Source organism: Dermatophagoides farinae, chromosome 5, assembly GCF_024713945.1.
Source record: "Dermatophagoides farinae isolate YC_2012a chromosome 5, ASM2471394v1, whole genome shotgun sequence".
Classification (NCBI taxonomy): Eukaryota; Metazoa; Arthropoda; class Arachnida; order Sarcoptiformes; family Pyroglyphidae; genus Dermatophagoides; species Dermatophagoides farinae.
Genome location: NC_134681.1, coordinates 1,106,029 through 1,129,568, shown reverse-complemented (window position 1 = coordinate 1,129,568; position 23,540 = coordinate 1,106,029). Strand labels below are relative to the sequence as shown.

At 29.0% G+C, this 23,540-nt stretch overlaps 5 protein-coding genes across 10 annotated transcripts; 3 read left to right on the top strand and 2 right to left on the bottom strand.

Moving 5' to 3' along the window:
• Positions 1-567: 567 nt before the first annotated feature.
• Positions 568-11,165, top strand: LOC124499010 (uncharacterized). 2 transcript variants are annotated; one of them, XM_075731328.1, is made up of 15 exons: positions 568-1,071; positions 3,728-4,026; positions 4,094-4,354; positions 4,905-5,100; positions 5,240-5,314; positions 6,843-6,986; positions 7,074-7,145; positions 7,910-8,053; positions 8,335-8,406; positions 8,537-8,608; positions 8,691-8,762; positions 8,862-8,933; positions 9,031-9,860; positions 9,933-10,462; positions 10,564-11,165. In XM_075731328.1, exons 2-15 carry the CDS (start codon positions 3,882-3,884, stop codon positions 10,822-10,824), a joined length of 2,946 nt encoding a protein of 981 aa, XP_075587443.1. In that variant the 5' UTR covers positions 568-1,071; positions 3,728-3,881; the 3' UTR covers positions 10,825-11,165. The 2 variants fall into 2 exon arrangements, with proteins under 2 accessions (XP_075587443.1, XP_075587444.1); XM_075731329.1 differs by lacking the exons at positions 568-1,071; positions 6,843-6,986 and having other exon boundaries at positions 3,544-4,026.
• A 948-nt stretch (positions 11,166-12,113) lies between these two features.
• Positions 12,114-13,406, top strand: LOC124493199 (uncharacterized). The gene is made up of 2 exons (XM_047056280.2): positions 12,114-12,709; positions 12,796-13,406. Exons 1-2 carry the CDS (start codon positions 12,243-12,245, stop codon positions 13,052-13,054), a joined length of 726 nt encoding a protein of 241 aa, XP_046912236.2. The 5' UTR covers positions 12,114-12,242; the 3' UTR covers positions 13,055-13,406.
• On the bottom strand, positions 13,255-20,819 carry LOC124493121 (interleukin enhancer-binding factor 2 homolog). Of its 5 annotated transcripts, XR_012832248.1 has the most exons (7): positions 20,465-20,819; positions 20,210-20,384; positions 19,786-20,146; positions 19,692-19,714; positions 18,333-19,614; positions 15,767-15,827; positions 15,128-15,686 (listed from the first exon to the last, which is right to left on the bottom strand). XR_012832248.1 is itself a non-coding variant. In XM_075731335.1 (5 exons), exons 4-5 carry the CDS (start codon positions 15,232-15,234, stop codon positions 13,457-13,459), a joined length of 1,713 nt encoding a protein of 570 aa, XP_075587450.1. In that variant the 5' UTR covers positions 15,235-15,686; positions 15,767-15,827; positions 16,036-16,201; positions 18,333-19,556; the 3' UTR covers positions 13,255-13,456. The 5 variants fall into 5 exon arrangements, 4 of the variants coding, with proteins under 4 accessions (XP_075587450.1, XP_046912158.1, XP_046912151.1 ...); XM_075731335.1 differs by lacking the exons at positions 19,692-19,714; positions 19,786-20,146; positions 20,210-20,384; positions 20,465-20,819 and adding exons at positions 13,255-14,626; positions 16,036-16,201 and having other exon boundaries at positions 14,692-15,686; positions 18,333-19,556; XM_047056202.2 differs by lacking the exons at positions 18,333-19,614; positions 19,692-19,714; positions 19,786-20,146; positions 20,210-20,384; positions 20,465-20,819 and adding exons at positions 13,255-14,626; positions 16,036-16,793 and having other exon boundaries at positions 14,692-15,454; positions 15,519-15,686.
• Positions 16,844-18,310, top strand: LOC124493145 (hydroxysteroid dehydrogenase-like protein 1). Its single transcript, XM_047056225.2, has 2 exons — positions 16,844-17,779; positions 17,866-18,310. Exons 1-2 carry the CDS (start codon positions 16,988-16,990, stop codon positions 18,193-18,195), a joined length of 1,122 nt encoding a protein of 373 aa, XP_046912181.2. The 5' UTR covers positions 16,844-16,987; the 3' UTR covers positions 18,196-18,310.
• A 110-nt stretch (positions 20,820-20,929) lies between the features above and the next one.
• Positions 20,930-23,408, bottom strand: LOC124493136 (uncharacterized). Its single transcript, XM_047056213.2, has 2 exons — positions 22,979-23,408; positions 20,930-22,917 (listed from the first exon to the last, which is right to left on the bottom strand). Exon 2 carries the CDS (start codon positions 22,878-22,880, stop codon positions 21,639-21,641), a length of 1,242 nt encoding a protein of 413 aa, XP_046912169.1. The 5' UTR covers positions 22,881-22,917; positions 22,979-23,408; the 3' UTR covers positions 20,930-21,638.
• Positions 23,409-23,540: the final 132 nt, after the last annotated feature.

Sequence of the window (23,540 nt, the reverse complement as noted above, 5' to 3'; positions counted from 1 at the left end):
AGGAAATGTTAGTGTTAGCACAAATTCTCCAATTCAAAGCAAATTGTATCGAATTCTTGAATTTAAAAAAAATTCTTTGATGAGAATGATTTGAATTTCATTGTTTTCTAACAACAAATCACAAACAAATTCTATTAATTTATCTATGGCTAAGTTTTTTTTTTCATAGTTTCCACAATGATGATGATAATAATGAAACAAATGGCCAAACATTTAATAGCAGAATTAGAATTCTAGCATTAATAGCAACATCAATTTCGTTTTTTTTTTATTTTCCATTTCACTTTTTTTTTATATTCCTCTCTATTTTTTTTTTATTTTGGCGACGACTCAAAACATTATTTTTATTATGGAACTGGAAAAAACTGGATCTCAATTTCTTCGTTGTAATTTCGCGCGCGCACACACACACACACACACACACAAAACACATTGGAATTGTTGCATACAACAAGCCAAAAAAAAAAAAATAAATAAATAAATTCATAAAAACCTGTGTGTGAATCCAACAGACGATGTTAGTCATTGGTTTAGAATAGCCACAAGTTAGTCAATCATTCAATCATTTATATCATAACACTGTGTTCATATCATCATCATCATCATCATCATGACATTGAAAATAAGAATGAAAAATAAAAAATCTGAAATGATGAAAAACCATTAACAAAAAAAAAAATTCATTTCTATCTATAATCGGACAGAAACAAAAATATCCAACAAAATTTACTACGACCATCCGGTTCATCATCATCATCATCATCATTGTTTTAATTCATGTGTCAACTTTTTGGGTGTTTTCAATGTCCGGTATATTAATCACATTTCCTTGTGAATTCTTTCTCTATTGAGTGTGTTGTGTATGTGGCAAAAAAGTTTTTTTTTTAATTTTTACTACCTAGTTTATACATCCATTGTAAAAACAATTTTGTTCGTGATTCTTTCTTTCAATGTGTGTGTGTGTGTTTGTTTATCCAGAAGAAAGTTCCGTTTTTTTTCTTTGTTTTCAAGATTTCAGTGATCATCGTCTTTTTTTGGGTATGGGGAAAAAAACTGAAAATCCAACTAAATGTAGGTTTTGCACGCAATCAGTGAAAGAGGAATTTGTTTGCATTGTTTATTCATTTAATTTTTCTTTTTTTTTTGGTTATTTGATTTGTTTAACATTTTCTAGTTGAACTAAATTTTTTTTCGGTTTAAGCTAGAATTCCAATGAAAATTCTTTTCTCTTTTCTAAAAACTTTTTTGCTGTTGTTGTAAATATTCAATGGAAAACGGATATTTTGAATTCCATTCAATTATCCATCAATTTGTGTGTATGTGTGTGTGTGTGCGTAAATCAATTATCATTAAATCATAAGGTAAAGTTACATTATATGGTAACCAAAGGCAAATCTATCGAATCAAATCAAAAAAAAGACCAAACAATTAAGATTTTGACTTAATTGGCTTAATACAACAACAACAAATTCCGTATATAAAGATGTGAATGTATGTGTCTTAATTGTCGTTATTTGAACAATGTAATCAAACCATTCATTCATTGCAACAAAGATTGATTTTTATTTTTATTTAATAGAATTTAATAGAATTACTAATTAAATTTGTCGAAAAGAATAAGAATTTTTTTTCGTATTAGAATGGTTCAAATTTATCTTTTTTTTTCAGTTGAATATTTAATTTTTAATTTCTTGAAATTCTACAAATCAAATTGATTTTTTTGGATTTTTTTTGCCATTGATAGAGTGCGGGCAGTATTTGTTGAATTTTTTTTAACGTTTATAAAGAGACAGAAAAAGAGAAAAAAAAAGAAAATCATTTGTGTTTAGTTCCATAAACAAAATGGAAACAAAAATCAAGTGCAATATTTGGCTTTCCATTTTTTTTCTCCTATCCAAATACGCACAACACATCAGAATTCTGTCATGAATCCAATTATAATCATCATCATCATCATCATCATCATCATTATTATTATCATCGAATAATTATTAGAATTTATAGTGCAAACAAACGAACCGAGAAAAAAAATTGGATTCCAATTATTCTGCTCATATGAAATTCTGTTTATCACTCAATGATGAGAAAAAGTGGCATTGTGAATTTTTTTTTTTGCCCATTTCACATTCTATAAATTGAATTGAATTCAAAAGATAACAAAAAAAGAGATATATTTTTATATTCACTTCTACTAAAAAAAAATTCGCGGAAAACATTGATCAATGATTCAATCTTTTTACCAATTTTTATTTTTAAAATTCATTTTTCATTTCAATTTAAAACTTTTCATTCATCATTTTTTCCTATGCGTGCGTCAAAAAAAAACATCGAACCGATTATGAATCAGTGCGTGTATTTATTTATTTAAAGTTTCAAGAATTTTAAATTGATGAAAAATTATTTATTCAATCAGCTTTCTTAATTTTGTGTACATGTGTAAAGAAATATAGATGATTTATGCAGTTTTTTTTCCATACAAAATACATGGCCATAAATAACTATATATAACATTGGCTGCCAGAATATTCTTTTTTTTCTTTTTTTTTTTTAGTTTTCAACACTCATTTCAATCAATTAATTGTGTTTGGTTGTGTAAAGTGTATTTCATTTCATTTCAATTTTTTTCGACATTTCAAATAGGCAAAGAAAAATTCATTGTTGTTAAGCCTTTTTTTTATCTGATGCCTAGTTTTTTTTCCTTGTTTTTGATGATTAAAACACAGAATTCTATATTCTAAAACCCAGAATTACTGACAGGCGAATGTGTGAAAAAAAATTACGTATGTTACACATTTGAATCCGATTAAATTTTCAAGATCATACAAACCAACAATTATCGGGCCTATTCATTCAGTAAAATTATTCGACCATCTTTTTCAATTCATTTCTGTCAAGTGCCAACAGTGTAAACATGAGAATTTCGTGGGAAATGAATAATTTTTTTTTGTTTTTGTTTTCATACACACTGGTATTATTAATTATGTGTGGTTTTTTTTCAATTATCACAAGAGTGGTTCAATAATATCCGTTACCAATTCAAATATCGTCAATTTTCATTACCGACAACTGAATTATTATTATTATATATTCAACAATTCTTTTCAACCATTCATATGTCATTTGAAAAATAAATATCATTCTGCCATCATTTTTTTTTTAATTACAGGATTAGAATATAAACAAAAAAAAAACAGGCGTAATTTTTGTGTTTTCGATATAAATTAGCAAATGAGTAGGAAAAAAAAGAATCATTTGTCATACAAATGTCAATGCCATGATGATGATGATGATGATAAGGTCAAGAAACAAAAAAATACGAGTTATTTAGTCACTGTTTTTCTGTTTCACTTTCATCTTTCGCTTGTTATATACTGCTCTTTGTTGTTGTTGTTTTTTTTGGCCATTTTTGATTTTTAAAGTTCATTTTGATTTTGTTTTCTTGTTTTTATTGTTATGATACAACAAAAAAAATTTCTGGTTTCGTTTGGTTTTTTTCGTTTTGTTTAACCAATTGACGGAATCGATAAACAATTGACATTTTGCCATTTGTTGTTGTAATGCTATGCACCTCTGTGTGTGCGAGTGTGTGTGTGTGTGTGTGAGTGAGTGATATGAAATGAATTTATGATTAATGAATTTTTCATTGATTTTTTTTCCCATTTCTCTTCTCATATTTCCGGCATGGTTATATGTGGTTTGTGCTTGCTGCTACATTTTCAATATTTAGCATCATCATATATGAACAAATAACAATGATGTCATCGTTAATAATAATAAATTCATTATAATGATGATCATCATGATCATGATCATTATTTGCATTGTAAACTACGGCTAATAAATTGCATAAATTCTGCAATCATACAATCATCTTTGTTACAATGTTATCGATATTTATTACAATCATTATCAAATATCTGAAAAATCATCATCATTGTTTAAAATGGTCGAATTTAATGATGACCATTTTAATTTGGTTAATGGTCATTTTGAATATGAAATTGGAATTAATCTTAGCTTATCGTGGTAAGTTTTGTTGAATCTATATATATATAATTATTTTGATTTTGATACGTTTTACCATTCATTTTAGATACTGAATTTGATGATGATTCTAATACATTCACATCACCATCACCATCATCATCATCATCATCATCATCAACATCAATGTCAATGTCATCATCATCATCTGATTTATTTGATCATTATCAACGTAAATATCATGCATTAAAAATACCACCATGTGATCCTGGCTATTTTGAATGTGATTCTGGCGATTATTGTGTGAAACAACAATTTAATTGTGATGATAATGAAGATTGTCCAGATGGTTCAGATGAATCTAATTGTAGTAAGTAGGAAAAAAAAAATTTTCAGTTTATTTATATTAACACATCTCATCAAATTCTTTGTAAACAAACAATAACAATAACAACAACAACAACAACAGAAAATAATAAGGTTTCTTAATTACGGTAAATCATGGTACAACAATTTTCGATTACAAACATTTTAATAATGAAATTGAGTGAAAGTTTTTTTTTCTCCCGAAATTTTCAGTTCTAAAAGTTATATAATGAATATATTTGTCGTTTCATGTATGTAGATAGTTTGGTTAGTGCAACGTAAAGTGAATGAAAATGTAATTTTCACCTGTGAACATGTGTTGTTCCGATGATAATAGAATAAAAATACTTTTGTGGATGTTTTTGTTTTTTTTTTTGTATTAATCCAGAATTCTCGAACATTCTGGTAGAATCGAATTCAATTATTTAAAGTTAATTCCATTGTTATAGATGCACTCACTCACACACGCACACTGATCGTAACCACAATTTTCTCATTAATTTTGTAATTCATTTTTTTTTCGTTTCTTTCTATTCACACATTTCAAAATAAAGCGGATAAATATGATTCAAGTTATTATAATAAATTATTCAGTAAACGACCGGATGAAGATCGTGAAAAATTGACAATTAATTGTTCATTAACAATAATACCGGCTATTTGTACATGTTCCGGTATGGGTATATTCTGTGTAAATCGTAATCTACATGATGTACCTAGAAAAGATTTGCCCAAAAAAATGAATGTATTGTAAGTTTTTCAATGATGAATATATAATGTAATGATTATAATTAATTTGATGATTGATTTTTTTTTCAAAATTACAAATTCGTTCCAACGAAAAAAAAAATAATAAACAAATGAAATTTCCAAAAAAAAAAAATTGCAGAGATTTAAGTGGCAATCAAATTTCAATCATAAAGAATACAACTTTTACACGACGTTTACGTCATCTAAAATCATTGTAAGTCTGATTCAATTTGATTATTGAATTGCATGCATTTTTTTTTGTTGATGTCAAATTTGCACTTGAAAATGTTGGTAGAAAAACGAACAAAAGAATTGCCTTCAAGGCAAGATTGAGTACAGATTTTGTTTTTTTTCACAAAATTTTTTTTTAATCGAAAAAAATTGACTGAAACTTGGATCGATTATCATTATAAACATTAAAGAAATTGGAACTTTTTTTTTGGTTCGTTTTCTTTCTTTCTCTCTTTAGATGATGATGATAATGACGATAAGTTTATTTGAATTTTGTTTCTATTTTTCATTTTATTTCCTTTTGACTTTTTAATGTTCATTTTCATTATCATCAAATCATTTTAGACAATTGTGTTAGACGTTATCAATTTCTGTTATTATTATTATTTTTATTTCTTGTTCTTCTTTAAATTCAAGTTTATCAAATGTCATCATATGACATGATTTAGCCTACAGAACTAAAATACTAATAATGGGTAGGGAGCATGAAAAAAAAATACTGATAAAAAATTGAAATGACATTCGTATATACTACTATTATTAGGGTTATTGTCAATTGTCACCCAGAAAAAAAAATGAAATAGAAAACCAAACAACAACAACAATAACACCGACAGCTATTGTTAAATAGAAAATAATTACACACTGGTAATAGAAAATCATTTTGATTATAATGAAAATGGATGGAAAAAGAAAAAAAAACATTCTATAATCACGTACCTGATTCGTTCTTTTTTTTTGTTTCTTTGTACAAAATGCCATTTAATTAGGAACAGTACCGTATGCACTTCCCTTTAGGAACTTCGATATTTACTGGCATGTATGTGTGTGTGTGTGTGTGAAAATAAATATATGGAAATAGTTATAACCCAAAATCGCATTATTGGTACTCTTTATTTTTTTTCAGCTAAAGATTTTGGATCATTTTTTTTACCATATAGAAAAAAAGAACAACATCTAAAATCATTCATCAAATACAGTTACAGTTGTCTGATAATGATCATCGTCATCATCATTAGAATGTTTGTTTGAGGATAAATTTTGCACTCAAAAAATTGCCCATGATTCTTTCTTTCTTTTTTTCCTTCTTTTTTTTCTTTTTGTTTGATTTTTTTTTTGAACGGATGTGTATGTGTGGATGCGTGGGGTGATTGGAGACAAACGAAAATTAAAATGGTATCGATAATAAAGCACACAATTTTTTTTTATTTTTTTGGGTTCAATTTTCGCGTTCATTAATGTGGACAATTTATTTTTAGAATTTTTTCCAATCAAAATGATCGTCTGGGATTATTGTTAATTTGGTTGAAATCGATATATATATTTTTTTTTTTTGGTTCAGTTTTCTTTTTTTTCCATTTCAAGATTTTGATGTTATATATCGATTAATCATTGATCATTTATCTGCTGATGATGATGATGATGATGATGGTCACCATCATTATTTTTTTTTACACATCATTTTATCAAGACTTTTTTCTTTAATTCCATTCCATTCCACATATATTCAGAATATTGACCAGCAATAATATCCATACACTACAATCGGATGCATTCGGTAATCTAACTGAATTAACACATTTACATCTTATTGGCAATCAATTGGAAGTGATTGTTGATTTTGTTTTTCATAAAAATAAAAAATTACGATTATTGTAAGTGACAATGATTGATTTTTGTTTTTTTTTTATTTGAATTTTCAAATTTTGAATTTAATGTTTTTTTTTATATCTCTTTCATAGAAATCTATCGTATAATCCAATACGTATGATTGGCCTAAATGCATTCAATGGCTTGAATGGATTAATCGAACTGTAAGTGCTGTGTGTGTGATCATGTTTTTTTTAAAAAAAACTTTTGAAAAAAAATACAATCGACTGTAATATAAATTAAAGTAATTTTTCTTGATCAAGGACGAAATAACAAAAAAAAAACACCCACCCAATAACAACAACAACAACAACAAAAATTTATCGAAATTCATCCATTGCAATATAGAATTATAAAGTCGTCAGTTATTTATTTTTGTTAATGATAGATTCTTGAATCCGAACAAAAAAAAAAAAAAAAGTTTCATTCTGTTGTTGCTTGAAACAATCAGTTAAACATTTCGTTTTCTCATTAATAATCATTAGGCGTTTACCAATCGTTTCTAATCGATCTATTCATCCGAAAATTCTTGAAATTAGTTTCTCTTTCTCTCTCTCTCCCTCTCTCTCTCTTTCTTTCTTCTATGTATTTCATCAAATATTCTCACATGATAAAACCGTGCCCGTTTGTAAACAATAAAAAATCGGCCAAAAAAATGGTCGAAAAATCAACGACAACAATATTGTTTTGAAAATGGCAATATTATTACTAATCGAACTTTGTTCATTTCTTTCCACTTGTGTAATATTTCTATTTTATTTATTTTTTCTTTATCGCCTTTTTTTCTTGTTCATTGATCGTAAATTTTATTCATTTCTCGGGGTTGGCCATTATAATTGATCGGATGATAATGATGATGATTGAAATTCATATGACAAACAAATGAATAAATTATTGATGACGATGATAATGATGATGGCCATCTAAGTGATCTACGAGCTTGTCAATTAATCCGATTACCGGCAAGACAATTTTTCCCATTGAATCAATTACAAATATTATGGCTACAACAGAATCGTATATGGTTCATTAATAATGATGCATTAGTTCATTTGAACAATCTGGATACACTGTGAGTATATTTAAATTTGTTTATTATTATTATTGATTGATTGATTGATTGATTGAACTCACATGTGTGTGTGTTTGCATGTGCTGATCTTCTTTATCCTATGATCATTAAATCCTTTCTTTTTTTTCAACAAAAAGATTAATAACATGAATAATTGTTTTTTCTTTTTTTTCTCTTTTTTATGCATTTTTTTTGGAAAAAAAACTTTGTACGGAAACGGAAAAATCCTTTTTGTTGTTGTCGTTTGGCTCGTTAATTGATGTAACAACAACAAAAAAAAGATCATTGGCCCATAATCAATTAAACGAATTGAATGAAGCAATATTTATCGATCTTATACGATTAAAGTCACTGTATGTTTTTTAAACTTAATGTCGTACTGATGACAAGAATTGATCATCATTAACTTAATCCTTGTTCCCTTTTTTTTGTCATTTTGTTTCTTGTTTCATTTACATTCTCAATATATATATTTGCATCCAGTTCATTAGCTTATAATAAACTAACATTTATAACGGAAAATCAATTGAATCAAATGACATCATTGGCTAAATTGTATGTGCAGTTATAATTGTTTTCACTATAAATTTTCATTATTCTATATTTGTTTTGTTATTTTCATCTTCTTTTAATGAAGAGATTTAAGCTTTAATCAGATCGTAACCATTCAATCACATGCATTCAATAATATGCTACAATTACGATCATTGTAAGTTGTTGAAATATTTGAAAATCATATATGATACACACACACACACACATTTATTATTATTATTTTTACGTTTTTTTTTCATTATTCTGACGTCAGAGCTTTACAAGGGAATCGTTTCCAAAAACTTCCGCAGGATATATTCAATGAGCTTAAAGAATTGACACATATGTAAGTGTATCAAAAGTGATTGATTGATTGATTGATTGATTTATTTATTTTTTTTTGCTTTATTTCTCATCTCATTTTTTTGTTTTGTTTTGTTTAGTTATTTCAGTGATTTTCGCCATTGTACATATGCCTTAAATGTTCGTGTTTGTATACCTCGTGGTGATGGTATCAGTAGTGTACAACATTTATTAGATAGTGTCATATTACGTATTGCCGTATGGATTGTAGCCATGATTGCTTTGATTGGCAATTGTTTGGTCATTATTGGTCGTATGATGATGCATGAATTGAATGTAGTGCATTCATTTTTCATTAAAAATCTAGCAATGGCCGATTTGTTGATGGGCATTTATCTATTTATCATTGCTTATTATGATATAAAATTTCGTAATCATTATATATTATATGAAGAAGAATGGCGTATGAGTTGGCAATGTACATTTGCCGGTATTATATCGACAATTTCATCTGAATCATCTGTATTTATATTGGCTATAATTACGATCGATCGTTATTTATCGGTAATGCATCCATTTTCAATTAAACGTCATTCAATGTCATTTGCAATTGGTGCCATGTTTATGGTTTGGGCATTATCAATCATTCTGGCTCTATTGCCTTTGATAGCTAAACGTTATTTCACAAATCGTTTTTATGGCAATAATGGTGTATGTCTTGGTCTTCAGCTACATGATGGTACTGGCATCGGTTATTCAACATTCCTATTCTGTGGTGTTAATTCCATTGTATTTCTATTTATAATGCATGCATATATGAAAATGTCAATGGCTATTATGAATTCGGCTATTGGTCTACGTACTACACAACAACATGATCGTAATATTGCTAAACGTTGTGCATTCATCGTAGCAACTGATGGTATTTGTTGGTTACCTATTGTACTTATTAAATTAGCAGCTATTTCTGGTCAGTATTACGTGATTTTTAGTGAAAAAAAATCTATCAATTAATTCTAATTCAATCATCATTTAAATCTAGGTATACCAATCAATCAAGATCTTTATGCATGGGTTGCTGTATTTTTATTGCCCGTAAATTCGGCCTTAAATCCAGTGCTTTATACATTGACAACAAAATTATTCAAACAACATTTAAATCGTTTTATAACGCATAATTTTTCATCACAAAATCGTCATACACCACCAATGATGGATCATTCAAGTGGTTCATCATCATTTTGTTCATTGAATCATAATCATATCAATCATATAAAAGAAAATCGTGATTCAGATCCAAGTATACATTTGAATCTAAAAAATAATTTAGCTACTGTAGATCTCCATCATTATCATCATAATAATAATCAACGTTATCATCATTGCCAACATCACCATTGTCATCATCATCATCATCATCATCATCATAATTGTCATCGGACATCAACATCATCGAATAATGTGACAAATAATCGATCATTTCCAAATCGTTTTAATTCAAAACGTTCCGTTATGACCATCTTATCGGATGGTTCACCAGCCTATACAACAGGTCCATCACCTACTCATACAGTAAGTTTTTAAAAAATGAATGACAATTGAACAAAATTCAATTATTAATTACAAAACCAAAATTAATAAAAAATTTTAATCTCATTTCGATTAATGATTAGGATCAAAATATTGGTGGTACAATGGAAATTGTACGTTTAGAACAATTATTCGAGAATAATAAAAATGATACTAGCCAAACAGCAACAGATGATAATGGATCAAATGTGGCCAATAACAATCATCAACAACAACAACAACAACAAAAAAATAAAATTACAGTCAATCCGTTATCATTGGAAAAACAAAATGAAACAACCGAAATTGAATCTGGACGAAAAAAAGATGTGGCCAAATTATCCGATGATCATTCATTATTATAATTGTGCAATTTTGTTTTGTTTTGTTTTTTGTTTTTTATAATTACGAAAAAAAAACTAAAACGACGAAAAAAATATGTTCATTCAGTTGTCCATATAATCTATTTATTTATTTTGATGATCATTTTTTTTGTTGTTGTTGTTCATTTATAGATTTAGCCACTGTGAAAATGATTTTGTACATACAACGAATTTTTATTTTCCCAATTATTATCCCAGATATCCATCCATTCATCCATTCATTCATTCAATGCCTTGATATTCATCATTAACTTTTTTTTCCTTTGTATATATATTTAAAAAAAATGGTTGATTATTGTACAATATAAAAAAAAAAGAAAAAATTGAAATCATTTGATTAAACAAAATTCATATGAAATGGAATGAAAAATAAAATTCCACACACAAATGATCATTCAGAAATATGATGATGAAATTAAATTCAACAGATCTGTCTGTGTGTGTGTGTGTGTGTATTTGTGTGTGTGTACCTGTCAAATTTTAGGAACCTCTAGAAAAAATTTCAGAAAAGGAAGAAAGAAAAAAAAATAAAAAATAAAAAAACAAAATTTTCAAACGGGTACCAATGTTATGTTCAATGATGAATGTGGTCATCGTTGTACTCAAAATTTATTTGTTATTGTGGCTGCTGCTGTTGTTTATCTTAATAATCAATTGTAAATGTATAATGTATCAATCAAAAATGAATGTAAATTGAATAAATTAATATAAAAACTGGTTTGTTGTACTTATTTAATAAAAAAATGAATGTTGCTTGTTTTCATGATCATTATTAATGAATTTTATTTATTCAAAAAAATAAAAAAATAAAAAAAAATAAAGATTATCATCTTAATTACTTGATGATGATGATCATGATGATGATTATCGAAGGATGGAAGAGATAATTGAATATTAACGTTAACGTTTTTTCTTTTCGTTACTGGACAACATAATCGTTGATTTGAATTTGTAAGAAAAAAAAACAAAATTCTTTTTTTTCCCTTCATTATTATCACCGGTAAGGTAATCATGATTGGTAGCCAATTTTTTTTCTTTTTCCCCCCACCCAGTAACTAATCCGTCAATTAAAGGTACCTATGTAACCAGATTAAAAATTCCTCACTAACTTCTATTGTCATTATGTCCGTTTGAATATGCAAGATAAAGATGATGAGAAGAAAAAATGTACGTTTTTTTCTCTTTTTTCTAATAACGTGTGTGTGTGTGTATGTATGTTAAGGATTTGTACGTACACGATGCAATCGTGTGTGTGTGTGTGTGTGTTCACAATCTCGTGAATATAATCGTTATCAGTATATAAAGGAAATGAATTTTTATTCATATTCCATCATCATCATCATTGAATTCAGCAGCATAAATTGAAGAATCTACAAAACAAGAAAAACATAAACATAAACATGAAGCAATCAATCGCTATCGTAGTATTGTTGTTGATTGGTACAACATTAGCATTGAAAAAAACCAAAGATTGTGATGTTGAAAAACCGATTCGTGAATGTCTCAAGAATGGCCTGCTCCGTTATTCCGATGGACAGAAAATCAATCAATTTCCTGATTCAATTGAAGATTTAAATCGTGCTTGTGAAGAATTGAAAAAATCTGAAACATGTGCTCGAAATTTCATTGATACTTGTACGGAAACTAGCTATGAAAAACGATCACTAGATTCATTATTGGATGGCATTCAACGTGTACTGAAACGATTATGTCGTTCACAAAGTAAAAAAGAACAATTACTTCAAAATGTTGGCTGCGCCAATTCAGTTGTACAAGATACTAAATTATGTTTGAAAAATTATCGAATGTTGGTATTTGCTGCAAATAAATTGAACGATAAAAGTAAAATTATGCGCATATTGTGCTGGTAAGTTTATTGAACAAAAACAACAAACAACAAAAACAAAATTTAAATTTTAAATCAATTTTTTTTTTCTTTTTTTGGTACAATAGCAAAAGCCGAAAAGTGGCTCCATGCATTGGTGAAGCAATGAAATCCAAAGGCAATGCTGTCTGTTCAGCCAAAAATATTGATTATTTCCGTGAAATGCATCAAAATATTAAAGCAGAAATGACGGCTGTTGTATGTTCAGATTTTGAACGTGATCAATGTGAAAATGTTGAAGTACCGGCTATTACTGAAGCTGAATATAAAGATCAAAATATTTTCAATCCATTACGTGATTTATATAAAAAAGTTATCCTTGCTTGAAAAAACAAATCAGAATTTTTGATTATTACCATATATATTTCAATAATGATTTGAATCAGGCACAAAATATTACCCAAACTCAGTGGATCAATATATAACAATAGAATGCAGAATTTTAAATTCCATGTATTGAAATTAATTGAAATGAAATTAATTGAATTTTAATTACTTAATCAATTATATAAAATAAAATTGTGGAATTTTTAAAAAAAGAGAAAAAAAAGTAGACAAAATTTTAATTTCAATTATATCACAATGTGTACAATTACAAACAATATGATTTTTTAAAATTTAAATAAATTTTTTAAATTGAGTTTTTTTCCGGAATAAAACAAACAAGTTGATAAGATAATTAAATAAGATGTGTGAATAATTTTTTCGTTAAAAAAAGTTATTTAGTTTCTACGATGATGATGATGATGATGTGGGTGATAATGATAATGATGATGATGAAGGTGGTTGTGGTGGTGATGATGATGATGATTGTTTCCAATGTTTATGATTCCCATATGCATTGGAATCGAACACTGAATAAGATTTACGAAAATTAATATCCTCATTCGATTGTATATGATCAATAATATCTCTATCAATTAGATCTAAACGTTTCATCATTGATGTAGCCGATGTTGATGGCGATGTTAATTTTGATGATGAAGATGATGAATTATCACTATCATTATCTGAATCATGTTGAATATTATGATTATTGATAAATCGTTCTAAACCAAATACATAACGACAACCATTGTGATAGTTGAGTAATCGTAATAAGGTTTGTGCTTGGCGTGAAATGGTTTCCTGATCATAAACTGATAGTTTTCCATGAATTGGCATTTTTGGTTCACATGGATCGGTTATACCGGCCGAATAAGGTAAAAATATTCCCGATGATAGTAGCTGTAATAATCTTTTAAATGCCAAATGAATTGGTAGATTATCTTCGCCACTAGTTCCACTGGTACATGTCATTGAATAATGACAAAGAATGATGATCATCCATGGTGAGAAATAGGAAAATTCTTTAAAACGGCCGCATACATCTTTGAAAAGTCGGATAAAATCTCTTACATCATTCCATTTTATATTTTCTTCGAACCAACGAGCATGAACGGTCGCTTTTAGATGCCGTTGTACGGCGTTCTTACGAACATGGATTTCTCGATCCAATTTGTTTAGATTGGCCGTAGTCGTTGCAATCAATATACGGATAATATCTCTGTTGAAAAGATTGGTAAGTTCGAGATTATCATCACATAGATTAATCTGGTATGGATTAGTTGGCTCAATACGCTGTAATTCTTCTAGTAATTTATTTCCCAGTGCTGAAAGTGCCGCCTTTACTGGAAGCGTTTGCAATATTATGACCATATCGGCTATACGATGATCACGAACCATTGTTCCCATCCGTAATGATCCAACAACAAAAAAACAATCAATTTTACAGGCGTCAATTTGTTCAGGCGATGCTTTTAAACGATCCAATATGAGCATTAATTTTGAAACAGTTTGCGATAGGTTTGTAATATCATCCGATCTTGGCATAATTTTCGGTAAACGTTCATCGATCGCCTATGAAAATCAATAAAACGAAATTCTAAAATTAGATATTAAACAAATTGATTGATAAACTATACCTGTTTGATTGAATCATCCAAATCATCGGAACTATTGGCAGCTGGAAAATGATCATTCGCCAAATAATAATCAAATGTTGGCTGAATAGGTGCATAAGGAATTTTCATCAGATCAAATGATTCACCAATGGCATTCGTATCGATTGCCGGTTCGAGCATTTGATTGAATGAATTTGACTTCGATGATGATTGTTGATGTGATGGCGAAACTAAATTCTGATGTTGATGATTCGATGGCTGTTGTGATTGCGAAACATTTGTTGCTACAGCAGCTGATCGACGCCGTTTGTTTCTTTTTGCCTTTATCGTCGAACGAAATTTACTGGCCGTATTCATTTCAGCCAGTAAATTTTTTCGAGACACGAATTTGACCCGTTCGCACGTGTTTTCGAAAAAGAAAAGAGCATGGTTGAACAGGGCATGATGTAAAACAATGAGCAACTGTCCCGAATGAGCAGAAATGATATTCTGACCCAAAACAAACATCGGACCCATAATGAAAATCCAAATGACAACGGTCAATACAGTCATGTTGTATATCATTGAATTCAGTATGTTTTACTTGTACAGAATATTCTGACAGTTTAAAATATTATCCATTCGTAACCGATAAATTCATCAAAACGTCCATTGCTTTTTCATAGATTCTATATGGCCAAATCGAGAACGGCCAATGATCAGATGATTCGCAAACCATTTTACGGGAATAAAAAATTCTTGAAAATATATGATTGCTGACAAATTCAATGTGTTGATTAAGAATCTGGCCAAAGTTTGAATTAATCGATTCATTAGATTATTTAGAAATCGATTTAATTTCGCAATACCCTTCATATAACGTATCATCATCAAAACAATTCCATGCTCGTCGTTTTTTTCCCAGTTTTTTCCATACCGTAGGGTGAGCCAATTAGCGAATAATGAAATTCTCCATCACCAGGTAACGCCACCACTGTGGTCAAACAGCCGTATATTTTTTTTTTAAATTATCAAATCTGTTTATTTTATCATATATATGGAAAAGAAAAGAGAAAAAATTAATTAAAAAATTGACAAAAATCAATCAAACAATTACCATTTTTTTTTGGTTGAATTTACACAAATTTTTTTTCCTTTGTGGATGGACAGGAAAAAACCTGGAAAATAAAATCAAACAGATTAGCAAAATTCAATCAAGCATTGGAAAGAGACAACAGAAAAAAAAATCTTTTACAAAATCCTATGATAAAGAAAATTCTACCAATGAATCATTAATTGATTAATCATTGAATCTATTATTAAATTTAAATTTTGGCAAAAAAAAGAAGAAAATCCACCAATCATGCAAACAATACATTTCTATACCATTTTTTTATCGCTAGTATTTCCCCGAAAATGATAATAGAAACAAAAAAAATTTCATTTCATTTTTTCGCCATCTAAGATCCATTATGGATAGGAACAGAAAATTTTTGGTGATCAAACAACCAAAACTGGTAATAATCATCATTACAAAGAAATCTTCAAGTATCTGTGTATGTAAAATAGAAATATAAAGAGGGAGAGAGGGAGAGAGAAAGGCAAGAAGAGAATGAAGAAAATTTTCTCCAAGCACACACACATATATACAAAAAAAACAAGTTTCATTTCTTTCTACGTCTTTCACAATCATCATTGATTCACATTCATTCATTCATTCATTCGTGTGATGATGCACTGTATGGATTTGATTCGGTAAAATGTCAAAATAGAAAGAGTAAAAAAACAACAACAACAACTTTTGACCGACTTTTCTTGTTTACTCAACCTGATTACAATTGGATTCAATTCAACTATTTATATTCATTTTCTGTTTCCTATAGTGACAACTGTTTTTCACTATTCAGTCAATTTGTTTTGTTGTTTGCAAATTAATGTTCAAAAAAACAAAAATACTGGCTTCATCGTGCATCCATCGATCATCAAATGACCGACAGTTCATCCATAGAAAGACTGTGATGAATAATGAAATGACAAAGAAAAAAAAACAAATTTTTGTTTCTTGACACAATAAAATTTCAACTTGACGTGATCATCATCATCATCGGCTATTGTGTTGTGTTGAACATCGAAAAAAAAACTTGTTTTATCGGCTATTTTTAAATTTTAGCAATTCAATTGTCTGCTTGAACAAGAAAAAAATTTTTTTTTTTTTGTGTTGTTGCCGCATTGAAAGCAAAGAAATCATTTTTTTTCATTTCTTTTTGGTTTTGTCCATCTTTCTTCTTCTTCTTCTTTTTTTTTCAATACACAGTCTTCATCAACATCATTTCTTCGAATGGACCAACATTATTCATCAAATCAACAATCGATCAACAACTTCAACGTAAACAACAACGAATTGCCGTTCCCTGTGCCACGAAAACGAAATAAACTATACGTTTATTATTCAACAATGGGCTATCTATTCCAAATTGTACGGGATATTGATCCAAAATTACGTCTTATGATCGATACGTTTACATTGATTGGTTTTATTTATACTACACGTTTCTTATGGACAATAGCATCATCAGTTTTAAGTGGATTCTATGTCCATGTTTGGCCACGTGTATGGTTCCGTACAAATTTCTATGCAAAATATGGAAAATGGGCAATAATTACCGGTGCAACCGATGGTATTGGCTTGGAATATGCAAAACAATTTGCTGAACGTGGCTTGAATATCATTTTATTGGGCCGTAATTCAGATAAATTAGCACGGGTACGATCACAGCTAATCGAAATGAATCGAGAACGTAACATTCAAATCATTAGTATTCAAGCTGATTTGAATTCTGATGATAGACAAATGTATCAACGTATATGGCGTGAAATCGATCCAGAACATCGTGAAATTGGCATTTTAGTTAATAATGCTGGCGTAATGTTTGATTCACCAAATAAATTTTTGGATCAACCAGAAACCAAACTTTGGGAACATGTTCGTGTAAATATGTTGGCCGTTATTATGATGACACGTTTAGTATTACCATCGATGGTTAAACGAAAACGTGGTCTTGTCATCAATGTTGCTTCGATTGCCGGTTATCAACCATTACCATTGATGGGAGTTTATTCAGCTTCGAAGGTAAATCTTTGTGGTTAAATGAAACATGATGAAGTACACACACACACTCACCCATACAAAACTAACAACAATCTATTTTCCAATAGGTATTTGTGGAATGGTTTTCACAAAGTTTAGAAATTGAATATCGAGAATCGAATATCGAAGTACAAACATTGATTCCAAATTATATTGGCACGAAAATGACTGGTTTCTCTAGCCTATTGCAAACCCGATCATTAATGTATCCGAATGCAGAAACATTTACAGCCAACGCTATAGCCACAATTGGACGTAGCCGTTTAACATCTGGTTATTGGTTTCATGATTTATCACATTTCTTTACAAAATTATTCATACCAAATTGGGCCTATCGTACAATATCATGGTATTTTCTTAAACAAATTGATTCATCTAAAACGAACAAAACAAACTAAACAAAAAACAAAACAAAAAACTCACTCACAGCAAACTCTCATAAACAGAATAATAATAATAATAATGTCATGAACAAAAGTTGAGTGAATAAAAATTGAAATTACAAAAAAGAAATTGAAAATATTTTTGTTCTTACCTAATATGTTTAAATCGAAATTGAAATGATGACGAGAAATCACATTTTTTTCCATTTGATACGGGAATAAAGAGAATATATTTCGGCGATTCATATTGAACAAAAAAATAAAAAAAAAATAAAAAACCAAATCGAATCAAACAAACCACACCAAATGAAAATGATCGACAAAAATGGTGGCAAATGAGCGAAAAAAAAGTTGCAGCCAGTATGTATCATTGAGTGTGTGTGTGTGTTGGTTGTGTCGGTTGTATGGACATACAATACTCACATAACACACACACACACACACAAACACACAAAAACCAATAGCCATTATAGGTTAAGAATAAATGATCACATTATACATGCGTAGTATAGTATCAGTCAAAAGGATTTTTTCTTTCTGGTGTTTTCTGGAAACTTTTCTTCTTTCGTTATTGATTCATTGTTCCATAAAAAATTTCTTGGATATATAATAATAATAAAGTAGTTGTATTATCTTCAGATGAAATGATTTCATGGTATGGTTCTTTTGTGCACTATGATGTCATGTTGTTGAATTAAAATTTGAAAATAGAAAACTTAATTTATATAGAGATAGAAGATACAGATGAGAAAACATAAGTTATGTTTCGAAATGAATTTCAATGTTTGTGCTGATTCAAATGGTGAATTTGAATTCTTCTGTACAGTAATTTTCAGTTTTTTTTTGATGATGATGATGAGATGTTGATTATATGCATGATATAGAATGAGAAATTAATTCAAATATAAATCTGGATGATGACTACATTGAAAAAAATGGGGAAAAAAGTCTATGTAAGCCACGCATTTTACGGACACTTTTCCATCCCCTTCCTTACTGTTGCTGTACAAAATTTGCCATTTTTTCCCGCTAGGATTTTTTTCAATGTAGATGAGTTTAATCAATATTATGGTTGCACTTGACGAAGAACATGAAGATGTATGTATTGGATAGAATAATTGTGAAACAATCACGGTCATCATTGTGTTGAGTTTCAAACATCAACAAAATCATATGATGATGATGTAAATAGGGAATTTTTTCTTGAATTTGAATCAAATTAACGGTGAATAATGAATTTAAATTTTGCAAATTCAAATTTATATTGATTATTATCGAATTGATTTGTTGAAAATTATATACAAAAGAAACAAGAATCGTATGACTTGAACAGTAGATATATAGGATTACGTTATAAAATTGCACAAAGTTTCATTGAAACGAATGAAATGATTTCAATCCATTGCACTATGATTTTTTGATTGCAATAGTTCACTATAATTGAAATAACAATATGAAAAAAAAGACAAATTAGTGAAATTCATTACAGAAACAATCAAATAATAACTTACATTGATTCACAAAGATTTTGTAACTAAGAAACAAAATAAAACGATAATAAATTGAATTGAAATCAATCGCTGTAGCCACATTAAAGATACTCACATTCTGTATCAATTTAATCATGTTACTTTTGGAAAATGGTTTACCACAAATAACCATTGGATCGGGTGTTTGTGGCTGTGGCGATGATGATGTTGTCGATGTTTCTTCCATCGATATGATAATTCTTGGTGATGAATTTCCATTATTATTATTATTATTGTTATCACTTGAAGTAGTTGTTTGACCATTCATATTTGCGAAAACCATAGTCATAGGTTCATTCGATAATTGACTATCCGATTGATATGATTGTTCTTTTTGATCTAATGATGATGATGGTGTTGATGGTTGACTACCACCAGATTGATATAATGATGCATTTGTATTGCACATACCAGAAACATCGATTGTTGATTGTTTGCTAGATAAAAAAATCAAATTAAAAATCAAAATTCCACAAAAAAATCAAATCGAAAATGGATACTTGGATTGTTGACTATTCATTTCGAAATGTAATCGTGCCAGATTCTCTTGTTGTTCACGAACTTTTATCATATTCTCCAATGTTATATTCTCACCAAATGCATTTATTTTTCCATCATGAAAATCGTTTAGTAAATCAGTTAATCCTTGTTCGGTTTCACGAACATCAGCAAACTCTATATTGAAATTGGAATGATGAAAAAAAACGTTAGTCATATTGATTTATTGAAAATGATTGATCGAATATATAGGTAACCTCTCAGAAAATTTGGTTTCGAATACAAAGAATTCAACGTATAATAGGATGGAAAATGTGAATGTCGAGCAATTTGTGCACGATGAATATTTCGACGATGATGTTGTTGATTTTTCGGCGATGATGAATATGGTGGTTGAACTTGTGATTGTGATCGTCGCTGTGGCTGCTGCTGAATATGGCTACGTTGATTTGTTTCGGCCGCTAAAATATCAATATAATCATCAGAAAAACTGGTCATCATCATCATTTTTTTCTTCGAAGACATATTTTCAATGAAAACGAAAACAAAAAACCAACGAAAACAAACAAACAAATATATATATAAACAAATGATTGATAGATTTGTGATCACACATCATATCATCATCATTACAAATACACAAATCACGTACAAATGAGCTGGAAAAATGAAAATTTCATTGGTGCGCACGCATCAAAATACAAAGAAAAAAAAATCAATAATTTGATAAAATTTTTTAATTTTATGATTTAAAAATTAGCAACAAGTTTAATTATTTAAATGATTGATAACAGAAATGGATTTTTTTTTTTGAAGGAAAAACAAACAAATGGAGATCATCATTATTCTTTCTATTTTGTCAATCGGTCAGTCAGGTTTTTTTTTTTAAAAAAAAATAATGATTAAAATGAAATAAAATTAAAAAAAAATTCACCATATAAATAAAACTTGATACACAGAATATCAATCAGCATTCTCATCAAATCACAAATTATAGGTACTAATTCAGTGTTTTTAAAATTAATAAATACCTGGATAAATATTCCATTGGCAAAATTTTTTAGGAAAAAAAATTTAAAGAATTTTGTTATAGATTCAAACAATTGTTTTGTGTGTGTGTGTGTGTGTGTGTGCATGTGTGTGTTGAAAATCGTAATCATAACCAAACACGAAGCCATATATAGAATGGATAAATTTTGTTCCAATTTACACTTACCATCATATGATATCAAACATAACATAACCATCAAGTAGAATATATATTCAAATTTTATATGTCAAATGTGAAAATTTGATTATTTTTTTTTCTTTGAATAAATACGATACCGATAAATGATAATTGGATTGTCAGTTTTGTGTAAAGATGATGATAAATAATAAAATGAAAACGAAGGATTAAACCAGTATATGATTTGAATAAATATTTTTTTTTCATTGTAAAAACGAAGATGCATTTGATGATCGTGACCAATCATCAGAAAGCAATGAACCATCCAAACGATGATTGACCGATTGATTTTGATGTTGTTCTTGTCGTTGTGATTGTTGGTGTTGGTGATGATGATGATGATGGTTATGGCGATGATGATGATGATGATTATTATTATAATGATTATCTTGTTGCAAATGTTGATTTGATGGCTGTTTTCTCATATTACGAATCTGTAGATTCATACGATTACGTTTAACAATCTGTGCACGATGATTCAATTTTTTTATATATTCAATTGTACGTGGTGATTCTGAATGAATATAGGAACAACGATAACCATAATTACAAAAGCCATGTTCATGAAATGCTTTACAACGTTGTGTTTTATGTTTTGGATGTCGGCCACGATATGGTCGTAATTCTTCTAAACCATGTGCAAATAAACAACGTTGTCCATGTGGACAAAAATTTCGTTCACGATAATGTAGACATAATTCTGTTTTATAACGTGCTTCTTGATAATTACGATTATGTAATGGTAGCCGATTATTATTATCAATTACGGATGATGCCGATGATGTTGATGGAGTAGCCATTAACATATCATCAAAATCAATTGCAATATCAAGATCACCATCCGGTGAAATGGATGAAAATGCAATACTTGCATTGCAGCTACTGCTGCTATTGCTAATACTTTGCTGTGAACATGAATTCATTCCATCATCATTTTCCAATATGATATTTTCCAACGATGATGATGATGCAGATGATGATATTGGATCCAGATTAACTTTCAATTCAGTACCAATAAATTGCTGCGATTGTTGATGTTGTAAAGCCAATAATTTTTGCATAAAAGTTTTAGCTGGATTATCATCATTGACTACTAAGGAATTTCCATTATCAATAGATACCGATTCTGTTGATTTCATATCATCATGTGGCTGATGATGATTTTCATTGTCAGTAATAAATTTAAGCGGATCATAATTGCCAATTGGATCGAAAATTTCCGTACTATCAACATCACCGAAACTAAATATTCCACGTCTTGCAGAACCAGCAACATTCATATTATTACCGATTGTCAAACAATTGAATGAATATTGTTCACCGGTAATATCATGTTTATCATCGTTGTTATTATTAATCGATGTAAACAGACTATTGGACGAAGATGAATGATGAAGTTCATTATCATTCTTGATAGAACTTGTTATGGTTGGATCTTGTAACATTTTCGAATCCTTTTTTTGTTGTTGTTGGTGGTGGTGCCTAAATTATCATGAAGAATTCATGATTAAAAATCAGATATAAAAACAAAGAAAAAAATTACCTGAAAAAGTGGTTCGATATCAAATAGCAACAGTTCACAGCAAAAAAAACACTATAAAAATTGATGATAAATTTTGTTAAATTAGCCAAAATAAAATCAAACAAATCGGCATCGATGATTTTTTTTTTCGTTGGTGGTGGTGGTGGTGGTGTTGGTTGTTGTTCACACCATGTACAAAATCACAATAAATAAATTTGAAATTGAAGATCAATATAATGATTTTGAATGGCAGTTTTTATATACACCATCATGTCGATCCATTTTTTTTGTTGTTGTTGTTGTTGTTGTTGCTGCCAATCATATTATCATCATCATCATCATCATCGTTTAAAAATATCGACGAAAAGTTCAAAATCGTCATCATCATCATCATGTCCAGTAATGGCCATGTGATTAGGAATTGTGTTGTTGCTTCAAATTGTCGATGAATGTCATCGTTGTTGGTTAACTCCGCCTCCTATAAAAGTGGCCAACTTATGAGCGCGCACCACTGCACCAACACTATGATCATCATCAAATATTGATGACTTGTTTATATATTGTCGATATATTTTGATGATTT

Coding starts and splice junctions, on each gene's coding strand:
- LOC124499010 (XM_075731328.1), top strand. CDS start 3,882: ATGTTATCGATATTTATTACAATCATTATCAAATATCTGAAAAATCAT. Junction 4,355..4,904: donor TTCAGATGAATCTAATTGTA/GTAAGTAGGAAA, acceptor TTCAAAATAAAG/CGGATAAATATGATTCAAGT. Junction 7,146..7,909: donor TTGAATGGATTAATCGAACT/GTAAGTGCTGTG, acceptor TGGCCATCTAAG/TGATCTACGAGCTTGTCAAT.
- LOC124493199 (XM_047056280.2), top strand. CDS start 12,243: ATGAAGCAATCAATCGCTATCGTAGTATTGTTGTTGATTGGTACAACA. Junction 12,710..12,795: donor ATTATGCGCATATTGTGCTG/GTAAGTTTATTG, acceptor TTGGTACAATAG/CAAAAGCCGAAAAGTGGCTC.
- LOC124493121 (XM_075731335.1), bottom strand. CDS start 15,234: ATGATATACAACATGACTGTATTGACCGTTGTCATTTGGATTTTCATT. Junction 14,627..14,691: donor TGGATGATTCAATCAAACAG/GTATAGTTTATC, acceptor TGATTTTCATAG/GCGATCGATGAACGTTTACC.
- LOC124493145 (XM_047056225.2), top strand. CDS start 16,988: ATGGACCAACATTATTCATCAAATCAACAATCGATCAACAACTTCAAC. Junction 17,780..17,865: donor GAGTTTATTCAGCTTCGAAG/GTAAATCTTTGT, acceptor ATTTTCCAATAG/GTATTTGTGGAATGGTTTTC.
- LOC124493136 (XM_047056213.2), bottom strand. CDS start 22,880: ATGTTACAAGATCCAACCATAACAAGTTCTATCAAGAATGATAATGAA.